The 14,434-nt window shown below is 41.0% G+C and overlaps 1 protein-coding gene across 12 annotated transcripts in view; it reads right to left on the bottom strand.

Moving 5' to 3' along the window:
- WNK1 (WNK lysine deficient protein kinase 1) overlaps positions 1-4,474 on the bottom strand; it is a 146,605-nt gene extending 142,131 nt beyond the window's left edge. For 4 of the 12 annotated variants that reach the window (XM_029954002.1, XM_029954004.1, XM_029954005.1 and 1 more), the window contains exon 1: positions 3,575-4,472. In XM_029954002.1, the coding sequence (XP_029809862.1) occupies positions 3,575-4,333 (759 nt within the window). In that variant the 5' untranslated portion in view covers positions 4,334-4,472. Of the gene's footprint in view, positions 1-3,574 lie in introns of all 12 variants that reach the window. The other 8 variants (XM_029954009.1, XM_029954010.1, XM_029954012.1 and 5 more) reach the window with 5 other exon arrangements.
- Between the last annotated feature and the right edge of the window lie 9,960 nt (positions 4,475-14,434).

Here is a 14,434-nt window from a genome sequence, read left to right as displayed (position 1 = left end):
TCCCTCTCTCTCTGACCCTCCCTTGCTCGCGCTGTCTCTATCTCTCAAAAATAAATAAAAAAACGTTAAAAAAATAAAAAAAAAAAACAAACAAAACTCCAAACACGATTCCCTAAAATCTTGTTCCTGGGACTGAAAATAACTGTAGATTATCATCCTGAAAAACACGGAATTTGGCACAAAGGTAAAACGTAATGACAAAAGAAAAATCAATATTCAAGTGGAAGATTCAGTTCAATGGGTTATTTTAAGAACTAAAGCAAAGAAATAAGTTATGGTTTCTTAATCAGAATATTATATCACATTTCTGCAGTACTGCTAAATTTTTCATAAAACATTAATAACACCTGTATACTTAAAATGTAACATTATGATACAGCTAAAAAAAATTAAGTCCAAAAAAACTAATCATATACTCATGATGAAACATGAGCCTTAATTTACCAAAAAAAAAAAAAAAAAAAGGCCAGAGCTAAGCCAGCACTAAGTACATTGGTGCTTAAACACAATTTATAAATTTGATCTCCCCTTCCAAGCAGATCTAGAAATAATCTCATCAAAATATGAAGTGAATATGTCAAGTTGCCAAGTGAACTCTATTTAATAAAAGCAATTTGGGGAGAAAAGGGCTTAAAGTAACCAAAATCATTCACAAAATCTATGTATAAATAACATTTTCTTCAAAAAAATTATGCTACATCTCTTAAAAAACCAAGATGTCTCTACAGAAAAGCAATGTAAACTCTGCAAAGTCCAGCAACAGCATTTTATGACCAAGACAACAGAATATTAAAGTTAAGGCATGTTATTTACCTAATAAAATTAAGTAAAGAAATGTGCATCTAAAAGATCAAAGTTATCAGCTAAGATCCTGTGGTATCAAAGTATTACCTAATATTATTTGTTAGGAATTGATACTTGCATACTGTGACTCTTAAAATTAGCTTGATGGACACAAGTTTGATTTATATACCATGTTCACCCATTCTCTATCCTAAAAAGCCTATTTGCACATTTAAATTGATAAAAATCAATAAATACCTAAACCAGAAGTCTAGTATAGGATCAGATTTCCCCAGAAATCGGACAGCAACTTCCACACCAAAATAGAACTGCTTCATTTGAGACGTACTAATTAGCCATGTACTAAACTACAAATGCTTTAACATTTTCCAAATCATTAGATCCTAACCAGTGTAAATTTTGTTGTTTACCAAAGTCATTTATCTGCTTCACGATCAGGCTATTTATCAAATAAGTAGCTACGCAGAATAACCTAAGATTTCTTCCAATTTCAATACACTAAGCTATTTAACAACTGAATACAGAATTTCTCCTATCTTCCTCCAGAAAAATATTTATATTAGAAGTACACATTTAGTGAAAAAAGCTTTCCTTTCTTCCCAATGCTTTAGTAATCCTTTAATTTGTATCCAAGGACAAAAACTCAAACACTAATCTAATGAATAAGTTATTAGGTAAATGTACTAGTCAAAAAACCAGAAGTACTGTCCAACTACTGCTTAAAAGATCCTGGGGCTAGAAAAATCATATTTTAAAAAACAAAATGAAAAATCATATAAACAGGATTAAATGACATATGGAAGTTTCTAAACCAGGGTACCACTCAGTGAACTAGGATTTATTTCGTTCTGCAGCCAAATCCTGAACTGGCTTAAAAAAATAAGATGGTGATATTACATATAAGGATATTAGATATTCTTAATTTGACCATTCCCAGGTCTAGACAGAGAACAAAAATCCAGAACCATTGAGTTCAAAGAAAAAGTGAGGACAAAATTATTATGACATTAAGCATATTTAGTTTTTTCCATTGTATCATGAGTTCCAAGATAAATAAACTATCAAAAATTACAGTTGATTAAGGAAAACACAATTACATTCTGAGAAGTCTTGAAAGTTAAATATCTGAAACTAACAGAACTAATCCATAAAGTGATCAACGTTTACTTCAGTCTTAAGAAGGTAAGGTAACCAATTAAAAAATATGTATTTAAAAGACACCTATTCAAATATAAAACCATAACAAAAGAATAAAATCCAGGATCAACAGTAACAGGCACGCCTACTACAAAAGAAAGTGTAAATAGAATTTTTGCCTGTAAACCAAAAGGGATCAGGCCTAAATGTTTGAGTATGCTCAACAGGAATAAAGTTATAATTTGACAAGATTTTTTTTTAAAGGCTGCACACCCTTTCCAACATAAATCACCATAAAAGTGAGTTGCTTTTATTTCACAATGCCTTAGAAGTTCTACACCATTTACTGTAAAACTTAAGAAATTATTATGTTCCTAAAGAACTTGTCAGTTTTTATGTTCACTTCCTTCCACATGTTAACTTCCCTTCACATTTGATATGGCCTTGGTCATTTGGAAGGTGACATTCAAAGGGTTAAGTATTAACCTATTAGTTAATGGATAAAATAAACTCCGAGATTATTCAGTTATTTTCATATCCTATTTTGGTCCATTTTCTTGACAAGAAGAATATGGATAATGGGCATTTTCATGTATAATACAGCTAACTTTTTCATTCAGTGGAACTCTGCTTCTTCCAAAACCTATGTTCACTTCCAGATGAGGGCAACATTCAAGCAAGCTGCTATAGGTAAAGCAACAAGTTACCCAAACCTAGCTATTTAAACCTAGAATATATCTGTCAACCAGAATGCACACCATAATCTACACCATGAACATCTCTCTGAGAGACTGAAAGCAAAAGCATAGTGAGTCCTTTAGACTCTTCAAAAAGTTTGGCTTAAAAACCTTTCATAACAAGTTTAAAATAACAATAGTGACTTTACAACTCTCAAAGCACGTCTATAATTGTACATGGGCTCTTGTACTGTTCATTGTATAGTGAAAAGGCTGAATATGTACTAGTTTTAATTAACACTGTCAGGTAACTGCTAGCTTCCAAAAGGCTTAAGCATCATTAGGTGGAACAGTATCAAACACTTACCTGTACCCTTCTAGTTCCAAGGCATTTATTCAGAAAAGAAAATTTTTTATAGTGTATATTAAATGCCTATGCAATCACCAACTAGAGTATATACAAAGTAAGGTCATTCGCAAAGTAAGGTCACTCGTGAACAAGGTCGTTCTTATTTTAAAAGAACAGCCTAGTGTCAAGGATGGAAACGCGCATGTAACACACCAGGAGCTCAGCACTGCAGAGCCTCTGATGAGATGGAAATGCACGAGGCAAGAAGACTGTACTTTCCTAATTCAGAAACTTTCCCACTTACTCCGAGTTTCCTGCGACACGAAAACAATAGCAAGTAGATAATGCGTTTGTACTCAGATGATTTTCACCACTCCCCCATTAGCAAATCTCTTTGGCTACCAATAATTCTTACCTACATAGGGTACTCTACATACACATCCCAAATTCTAGTTTCAATCTCTTTCCAAAGTTGGACTCCCTCGCTCCGCCCCCGCCCCCGAGCGAACAGTTAGAGAAAGACTCGTAAAGGATGAATTCGATAAACTGGCTTAACCAAGCCAAATTTGGATCCAAACCACCATAGGGTAAAGAAGTGAGGCTATACCTGCAGTTCACACCAGGCGACCTCCACAGTAGTTTCCGTGTCGAGACCTTTGTAGACGGTCTTAAAGGAGCCTCTGCCAATCTCGATGTCGAACTTGAGGAAGCGGCCATCGTTGGACATTCCCACGGCCTTGGTCTCCAGCTCTTCGATGTCATCCTGTTGCTGGCTCCGTTCCTCCTGTGGTTCTTTGGCGCTGCCGCCGCCGCTGCCACTTCTGGCCGACGGAGGCTCCTCTTTGCTCCCCACATGGTTGGGCTGGGAAACTTGGCGGTCTCTGCCGGTACTGCTGGGGGCAGTCGCGGCGGCAGCGCCCGCGCCGGCTGGCTCCCCGGGGGCGGCAGCAGCGGGAGGCAGCTGGGCCACATGGGCAGCGGCGGTGGCGATCAAGGTCTCCTCGCGGTGGAGCTCCGGCGGGGTGCTCTGCGGAGCAGCCGCGGCGACGGTGGGTTGGGGGAGAGAAAGGGGAAGGCCGGGCAGTTCCAGCGCAGTGGCGTTGGAGTCGCAGATGACGCTGCGGCGGAAGAAGCGGTGCTCAGTGGTGGTAGTGGTCGCGGCCGCGCCACGGCTGTCCTTGTCCATAGTGTGGCGGCGACGCCGGTACTCCTCCGTCCGGCCAGTTCCGGCGTCGGGCCCCGCGCTGCCCAGTTTCTCCCCCACCGAGGAATCGGAGCTGGAGCCATTCTTGGGGGAAGGCGCCGGCGGCGAGAGAAACAGGGAGCTCGGAGTGCTGCTCTGCTTCTCTGAGGCGCCGCCAGACATGGTCGGTCCGCTGGTGCGAGGCGAGCGGGCTCGAACTCGTGAAGGAAGAGAAGGCGAGGGGCCGAGCCCGAGGAGCGGCGGCGCTGTGCGGGGTCCCGCTGCGACGGCTCGCCGCCGGCAGGTTCGGAATCCACCCGGCCGGCCGGCTCCTCACTCAGCACTGACGAGCCGCCCCGAAGGAGACGCGGGCCACTGGGCCCAGTTGCGGCGGCGGCGGCTGCTGCGGCTCACGAGCCAAGCTCGTCGGCGGGCGATCGAGGAGCTGAACCACGGGGGTTAGCGCCTCACGGTCCGCATCCATCCTGCGGCGAGAGACGGCCGGGAAGGCTGGAGCAGCGGAGGCGCCGCAGTCATGAGGGGCAGAGGGACGGGCCGGCACCGAGTCGAAGCGGATGCGGCGGATGCGGCGGCGGCTCCAGCTCCTCGCCGCCGCCGCCGCCGCCGCTTCCCGAGCTGGGCGGGCTAGGCCCCGGGGGCGGCGGCAACGCAAGGAACGGACGGGCGCCGACTCCCGAGCGGTGGCAGCCCCACAGCCGACGAAAGTGGGAGGGGCCGAGGAAGGCGAGGGAGGGACGGCCCGGGGGCTCCCGGTCAGGCAGTCAATCGGTCGCCTCCTCCCACACGCGCCCCCAACTAGGGGGACCAGTCTTACAGGGCGCCCATCGGCCGGACGGGAAGGGCCGAAGCCTCGAAGCCTCGGTGCCTGAGGAGCGGGCCCCCCCTTCCCCGAGGCCTCCCCGCCCGCCCCGGGCCTGGCAAACCCTCGTCTCCTCCCGGGCCGGTGCCGGGGGCTGACTGAGGGAGGGAACGGTGGGGAGGGGAGGGCCGCTCACCGCGGGGCCCGAGCTCCGCTGCTTCTCTGGGTCGAGAGTAGAGGAGACCGAGAGGACTGGGAGAAAGGGGTTAGGGAGAGGAAAGAGTAGTCACCCCCACCGGCCGCCTTCTGTCACCGAAGATGAAGGTGCAGAGTGGCGGAGTACGAAGAGCCGCGTCCGCCGGGGAAACTCTCCGCGCTAAATGGCGCCGGGAGTCTGAAGCCTCCACACCGCCCGCTCGGACCCCGCCCCCCGCCGCCGGGGGCGCCCCACCCCCACCCCGCTCTCGGGGCTCTCGCGCAGGCGTGCTAGTACCGTGGCTCCCTGGGACTTGTAGTTTTTACATTAGAAGGATGAGAGGGACTGAAGACGAGAGTGCCTATGACTCCCATGATGCTCTGTGGTTGCTTTAGCCTGATGCCTCATGGGAATTGTAGTTTTCTTTGGAAACCGCCCCTTCTGGAAGGCTGATGGGAGCGTCCCCGTGGGTCGCTAAACCCCATCCTTAAGTCAACGCTAGCTAGGAAAATCATTATTTAGGGTTTAATTTGCGAAAAAAGGGACGGAAGAAAAAAGGAAGAGGGAGGCAGGATGCGAGGAGAGACTTCCATCATGCTCTGCTGAGTCGAGAGAGAGCTAAGAGGTTGCCATGCAATGAAAGATGATCTGTTGTTCTTTAATGGAGAGAGCCGCAGTTGTGTTGTGTGACTGTAGGGGTGTGGGGGTGGAGGAGGAAAGCAAAGCGAAGAGAACTAGAACCTGAGCTCAGAAAACCAGAGGGGCTGAAGACTCCTTCCATGGGGTCAAAGAAACTTTGTGAAAATTGTGCATGGGATTAATATTGGTTAAATGGGTTGGGGAAGGAGACAGGGAGCATTGCCTCTTATTTCTTCCCTTCCGTAACAATTAAGGCCGCATTCTCAGCTCCAGCCCCAAGACAGATATCCTGTCTCTCAATGATGGTTTCTCGCCTGAAATACAGGATCATAGCGAATCCTTTGCTTTGCCAGAAAAATATTAACCCTGCGGTGGAGGGGAGAATTCGAGAAAAGAAAAGGTCCACAGATCTTTGCATTTTTTACCACAAACTTGGGAGAGCTGAGTTGACTTTTGCCTATGTAGTCGGTTAAGCTTAATTTCCATCTTTTGTTTGCTTGGAGGCTTAGTAAAACAACACACCCTCTTTCTAGAGGTGCATATGTAATTTATGCCGTGGCTTTGGACATAGAGGAAATATGGATGCATGTAGTTCACAGTAATGGAATGCTTTCCTTGAAAGCATCCTTAGACTCTCTGGACCCCTTTGCTCCTAGCAACTACTCAAGATTGTACAGGTGATGAGCACCAGGGGGCACCAGACAGAGTGGGAAGCCAGACCCGTCAGATGGCAGCTGAGAGTCTTAGACCCCACCGGGTAAAAGCGGGAAGATCTTAAACATGCAACTGCAGCAGAGCGTAGACAGGCTACCGCCTCTCACCAGCGCCCACTATAGAACGAACTCAGAAGCACACTTACTAGCCAAGCACCGCTCTTGGAGGATGAGTAGTTTGGAAGCAACTTGACAGAAGATTCCTTAGCACCAGTTTCCTAGGAAAGCACAAGTTACAGGAATGAGCTCCACTTCGCGAAGATTTGCTATACAATTCATATTAGTCTGATATGTAAAATAGCTACACTATTTTTCCATTTTTTCTCAAGAGCTACACTTTCAGGTTTACAAAAATTTGGTTTTAGCAACAAGGGTTGTTAGGTTTCATGAAATTAACAGACTATAAATGAACATTTTAAAATATAAATTCAGGAGGAGTAACTAGAGTATGCACTGCATTGGACACAAGGCCCTTGACAATCATGCCTTTTCAACAACAAACAACTAAATTCATTGTAACTAATTTAATTAACTGTTGAGCCAAAGCCACCCTTGTCCACATGACTGTTTTACCTACTTGTGTAACATTAGCTTTGCTATGAAAACAGGTACAATTTCAAGTTGAATATCACCATACTGTGTAAAATGGTATGTAGAGCTAAAGGTTAAACTGTTTAGTGTGTATATTTTACTACAGAAACTTATTTGCTGGGTTCCCTTTTTAATGCCTACCAACTTCCAATTAACATGATATTTTCTGTTACTCATTACTATAATATCCTTAATAGTACTTCCCCTTTTTGTGTCATTTCAGAGAATTGATCCCTCTATAATTCATATAAAACATCAAGAGGCATAAATAGAGGTAGCAGAAAAAACTCAGGATACAATGGACACACTAAGCTCAGAGATTTTTAGCTTTTGAAGGTGGGTTCAATAAGAATAATACCAGTATTTTATTTTCTCTCACTGTATTCTTTGTTCACTTTAATCCTTGTTCATTTTCTCAAATTGAGTCATTTCTATTTCCCATCCATTTTATGTTTTGATGGTGCCTGCCATTGGTGACTGACTAGTAATGAAAGCCAGACACAGCTTTGATTTAGACAGTGGCTGAACATACAAAATCTACCTTATTTTGTATGTGGCATAATTCATAGGGTAGCTTCTTGAGGTATAGGGGGTAAAAATACCATCTTGAGAACATTTCTCTTTATTTGTCTCCTTTCCTTCATTTTCCATGCTCCATTGTTTTGCCTATGGGTATTTTTAATGTTACCTCCCTGTCATGTGAAACTCAAGGAAAAAGGGAGAGTCAGGCAGTTAAACAATGAAGAACAGACTTATTAAAACCTTTTTTTAAAAATTATAAATGAAGTAATGGGGAAGGTGGAACTTCCCCTCTATCAAAGCATATTATAAAACCATACATTAAATGTATGACATTGAGATAAACATAGATAATGGAACAAAAATGTTAGTACAGAAACAGTCATGTATATATGAGGAAGATGGCATTTCAAGTCAGTGGAGAAAGGTTCATAAATAGTGTTTGGACAACTATTTATTTGAAAAGCAAATTAAGTTTAATGTCTACCCCCTCTTCTTCACAAAATTAACATCCACATCATAAATAAGGGCTCTTGGGGGGCTCAGTTGGTTAAGTATCCAACTCTTGATTTCAGCTTAGGTCACTATCTCATGGTATGTGGGCTCTGCACTAACAGCATGGAGCCTGCTTGGGATTCTCTCTCTCCCTCTTTCTTGCCCCTCCCTCACTCACTCTGTCTTTGTCTCTGTCTCTATCTCTGTCTCGGTCTTTCTCTCTGTCTCTGAAAAATAAATAAATAAACCTTAAAAAAAAGAACTACCCAAGAGCCATAAAGAAAAATATTTGACTACTTTAAAATAGACAATCTGTTCAATAGAACACAATTAGCTGACAGAAAAATTTTGAAACAAAAACTATTTAAAATATATAAATAGCACCTTATCACAAAGGATAATATAATCCTATAGATAAAGGGGAGAGGATATGAAAAGACAGTTGAGACAGGAAGAAATCCAAAGGACCTATTTCCCATCCATTTTATGTTTTGATGGTGCCTGCCATTGGTGACTGACTAGTAATGAAAGCCAGACACAGCTTTGATTTAGACAGTGGCTGAACATACAAAATCTTAAGCTTAAAAATTTGGTGAAACTCAGTAACTAGGGAAGGGCAAATTAACTTTCCCTTAAAAATTGGCAAAAATTTTAAGCATTTATAATATCAAGTGTTGGCAAGGGTGTGGAGAAACTCATATGTTACTAATGATAGCATAAATTAGAAAAAAACCTTTCTTGTGGGTAATTTGTTAGTACTTACTGAAATGTACAATGTGGGGGCTCCTGGGTGGTTCAGTCAGTTAAGCATCGGACTTGGGGCTCAGGTCATGATCTCGTGGTCTGTGGGTTTGAGCCCCACATCAGGCTCTGTGCTGTCAGCTCAGAGCCTGGAACCTGCTTCGGATTTTATGTCTCCCTCTTTCTCTGTCCTTCCTCACTTGCACTCTGTGTCTCTCTCTTTCAAAAATAAGCATTAAAATTTTTTTGAAATGTGGAAAGGGCACAACCTTTGAGCTTCCCTTCCTGGTAACTGCCTTCCAAAATCCTTGCATATTGCACTAACAAATATCTATGAGAAGATCCACTACAGCTTTGCCTGTTAACAAGAAGTTGAAACAATATGCATATTTGCTATAATAGTAAAACTATAGTATATCTAAATTTGGGAACATCATGCAACACTAGAAGGAGATAAATATATATGTGGTGACATAAAAATAGTAAGTGAAGAACTCAAGTCTCTGAATAATATGATCATATGTTGTGGGTTTTTTTTATTATGTTTCTATATGTATTTAAGTGCACAGAGTAAAAGTGTGAGCAGTATACACCAAAATGAAAAGTGGGAGATTACTTCTGGGGAGTACCCTTATTGTTTGAATATCTCAATATATTCTCACTTATTGCAGACAATTTGAAAAATTCAGTAGAATATGAAAGTAAAAATCCCCAACAACTCTACTAGCCTTTGAAATATCAACTTTTGATATTTAGATATTTCTTTCCAGAGTGATAAAAAAGATGTATAATTATGTTATAAGCATTTCCAATGTCATTAAATATTCTTTGGAAACATTATTTTTAACTGCTGTGCGGGATTCCATCATACAACATCACCAAGTGTAAGTTTATTACACCATCTAGAAAGAACATAGGGGAAAATATTTAAAAATAGGAATTTCTATCATGTTCTAGGCCTTAACAAGCTCTCACAGGAAGAGATTTATCAGAATTACCTAGAAAGCTATTACAAAATACACCTGTTGGAGTGTTTTACCACCACTACCCCACCCAACCCAGGTGTATATTCAGCGAGAGAATCAATTGCAAGCAGACCTTCACTATAAGAAATGGTCTTTTAAAGGTCTTCAGGAAAAAGGGACATCTGGCTGGTTCAGCCAGAGGAACTCTGGATCTCAGGATCATGAGTTTGAGCCCCGTGTTAAGTGTGAGATTACTAAAAGAATTAAATTAAAAAATGAGAAAAGAAAAAATAAAGTCTTCAGGAATACAAAACATTTGTGGGTGGATTTGCAAATTAGATTTAAACAAGGAATGAGAAACATCTAAAGAATAAATATGTTGGGAAATAGAAAATACATTTTTTAGTCACATCGCAATAGAATCAGAAAAATCATGCAATGAAATTCAACAAATATTTATTTAAAAAAAAAAACTTCTGCTGACTATAAATAAAGGGGAACTTTCTCAACATGATTAAATACATCTCCAAAAAAACCCAGAGTAACATCATACTTAGTGGTAAAAAAACAAATTCTAAGATGGCAGACAAGGTAAGAATATTCACTCTTTCCATTTTTCATAACATGGTACTGGCTATCCTACTGGATCAATAAGAGAAAGAAAAAGATGAGTGACATGCATACTATAAAGAAAGAGGTAAAACTGCTTTTATTCATAGACCTCATGATAATATACATAGGACCTACTAAAGAAGCTAAAACACAAACCCTCCCAGAACTAATAAGTGATTTAACAGTGACACTGGATACAAAGTTAATGTACAAGAATCAATTGCATTTCTATATATAAGCAATGGACACTTTATAATATAAAAATATATCATTTTGGGACACCTGGGTGGCTGAGTGTGTTGGGCAGTTGACTCTTGATTTTAGCTCAGGTCATGATCTCACGGTGGTGAGATCAAACCCCTATGTTGGGCTTCACACTGGGCATGGAGTCAGCTTGGGATTTTCTCTTTCCCTCTCCCTCTCTCTCTCCCCTGCTAGTGTACATGTGCACTCTCTCAAAAAAAATTTTTATTAAAAAATAAAATACAATATATCATTTGGCTTTCAGACATCATCAAGTTTCCAATGATTGACTCCTCACAGAAATATCACTTTAACAAATATCTGCAAATGCAAATCCCTTCACAAGAGCTAGGGATTCCAGGTAGGAATTACAGCACTTGAGTGGAGCAAAGAAATAAGAAAAGATGCATTGTGAGGGTAGGAAGGACAGTTTCATATCATTTCTGTCACTCCTTCCTCAAGACCCCAAGACCTCAAGACCTCTTCCAGGGGGAGAAGGAGAGTGACGTAAACACTCAACTTCGCTGTAGACCCCAGGACTGGGCCTACCTCAGTGACAGGTGGCCCAACACTCCAGGCCAGCTCTCCTGCCTCCAGCCCCCAGACCCACCCCAGTGCCAGACTGACCCCTGAGGCCCCAGGTTCCAGCAGAATCGGGGCTCAGGCCTGTCCTAGTAGACCTTGGTACTGGGCCAGCCCCATGGACCCAAGCACTAGGATTGCCCCCATGAAATAAGCTCCAGGCTGACCCCTTTGGACCCAAGCACCAAGCCTGCCCAACTGCTGACCCAGGCACCAGATCTGCCTGACCAAGGATCCCAGCAGCAAGCCTGCCCATGGACACCACCAGACAACCCACCTAGGATCTCTGGAGGTCCCAATTGGTAAAAGGCTTTCCCTGATGAAGCCAGCCTTCAAAGGCACATACACTAACGTAAGGCAACAAGGATCACAAAACATGATACCACACAAGTAAACTAATAAAGCTCTAATAATGGACCCCAGAGATCTATGAACTCCATTTGAGATGTATGAACTGTCTGACAAAGAATTGAGAATAATCCTCTGAAAGAAATTCAGTGAACCACAAGAAAACACAAATAGATAACTTAACAAAATTAATGATTTTCTGGATATAATACCAAAAGCACAAGCACCAAAAGCAAAAGTAAACAAGTAGGATTAACATCAAACTAAAAAGCTTCTTCACAGCAAAGAAAACAGCTAGAAAAATGAAAAGGCAACATACAGAATGAAGATAAGACTTGCAAACCATATAGCTGATAAAGGATTACTATCCCAAATATGTAAGAAACTCATACAACTCAGTAGCAAAAAATACAAATAAAAGTAAATAAAACTAAAAAGTGGGCAAAGGATTTGAATAGATACTTTTCAAAAGAAGACTTCCAATGGCACACAGATCTATGAAAAGGTAATTAACATCACTAATCATCAGGGAAATGCAAGTCAAAACCTCAATGAAATAACACCTTACACATGTTAGGATGGCTATTATCAAAAAGACAAAAGATAACATGTTGGTGAGGAGATGTGAAGAAGAGATCCTTGTATACTATTGGTGGGAATGTAAATTGGTACAGCCATTATGGAAAATAGTATGGAGAGTTCTCAAAAAGTTAAAAACAGAACCATATGATCTAGCAATCCCAATTTGGGAAAGGAAAGGAAATCCAAAGGAAATAAAAATTGGGTCTTGAAGAGATACTTGCACTCCTATGTTCACTGCAGTATTATTCACAATAACCATATATGAAACAACCTAAGTGTCCACTGACAAGTGAGTGAATAAAGAAGATGTGGTATAAATATACAATGAAATATTATTCAGCCATGAGATAGAAGGATAACCTGCCATTTGTGACACATTGGATAAAACTTGAATATATTATGCTAGGGGCACGTGAGTGGCTCAGTCGGTTAAGCGTCCGACTTCAGCTCAGGTCATGATCTCATGGTTGGTGGGCTCAAACCCTGTGTTGGGCTCTGTTCTGAATGCTTGCTCAGAGCCTGGAGCCTGCTTCAGATTCTGTGTCTCCATCTGACCCTCTCTGACCCTCCCTGCTCATGCTCTGTCTCTCTCTGTCTCTCAAAAAAATAAATAAATAAAGGGAAAAAAAATAAAAAAAAAGAAAACATTATGCTAAGTAAAAAAGCCAGATAAAGACAAATACTATATGATCTAAGTTATATGTGTAATCTAAAAAAGGAAAAAGAAAAAAAGTCAAACTCAAAGAATCAGAGAAGAGAGGTGGTTACCAGGGCCTGGGGGGGGAGACAGCCGTGGGGAGATGAGGAGGTTTTGGTCAAAGGTACAAAGTTGCAGTTATGTAGGATGATTTTGGTCTAGGGAGCTAAAGTATAGGCAGAATGACTATACATAATAATACTGTATAGAACACTGGAAATGTTCTAGGAGAGTAGATCTTAGGTGCACTCATCACACACAAAAAATGGTAATTACATGAGCAGATGATATATCCATTAGCTTGACCATACCCATCATTTCACTGTGGATATGTATAATGACTCATCATGTTGTACACCTTAGATATATACAAATTTTATTTTTTAAATGTAAATAAAAAATTTTTAAATATCACTTAATATAGAGTCAAAAAACATACCAAGGAAAAAATTTAATACTATGTACAAGATTTAGATATTAAAAGCTACAAAATATTGCTGAGAGAAATTAAAGACCTAAATAAATGGATCAGAACACTCGGTATTAGTACAGTTCTCCCCAAACTGATGTATAGATTCAACACAATCTCAATCAAAATCCCAGCAATCTTTTTAAAAATGGAAATTGACAAACTGGCTTTAAATTTACATGGAGATACAAAGAACCTGGTATAGCCAAAACAATTTGCAAAAAGAACACAGTTGAAATACTTATACTATCTGATTTCAAGACTTACCTATAAGGGTCCAGTCCTCAAGACAGTGTGGTACAAGCATAAAGATTGACAATCATTGGACCAGAATAGAGCATGCCAAGACACATAGACAGCAGTGCTAAGGTAATTCAATAGGGAAAGCAAATAACGTTACAACAAATAATGCTAAAACATTTGGATGGCCATATAGAAAAAAATAAGCCTTGATCCTTTCCTCATACTATGCACAAAAATTAACTCAAGATGGATCATAGATAGGCTTAAGGATAAGAGTTAAGACTCTCAAACTTCCAGAAGAAAACAGGAGAAAATTATTGTGACCTTGGGTTAGGTAAAGAATTTTTAGGACATGAAAAGCACAAACTATAAAAGAAAAAATTATTAAAGTGGACTTCATCAAAATTAAAAAAAAAAAAACTTCTGTTCTTTAAAAGAGAACATTACAGGGGCGCCTGAGTGGCTCAGTCGGTTAAGCACCAACTTCGGCTCAGGATGTGATCTCTCAGTTTGTGAGTTTGAGCCCCACTTCGGGCTCTATGTTAACAGCTCAGAGCCTGGAGCCTGCTTCAGATTCTATGTCTGCCTCTCTCTCTGACACTCCTTTGCTTGCACTCTGTCTCTATCTCTCAAAAATGAATAAATGTTAAAAAAAATTTTAAACAATAAAAGAAACTACTAGTATGTACAATAATATGGATGAATCTCAAAAGCTTTATGAAAAGTGAAAGAAGCCAGACACAAAAGACTCCTGATTTGATTTATATGTCAATCTAGAAAAGGTAAAACTAACTATACTAAACAGAAAATCAGTTCCAGTATGAGGGAC

This window comes from Suricata suricatta, chromosome 10 (genome assembly GCF_006229205.1).
Source record: "Suricata suricatta isolate VVHF042 chromosome 10, meerkat_22Aug2017_6uvM2_HiC, whole genome shotgun sequence".
Lineage (NCBI taxonomy): Eukaryota > Metazoa > Chordata > Mammalia > Carnivora > Herpestidae > Suricata > Suricata suricatta.
The sequence above is the reverse complement of the archived record's forward strand: the minus strand, read 5'-3'. Positions and strand labels throughout refer to the sequence as shown.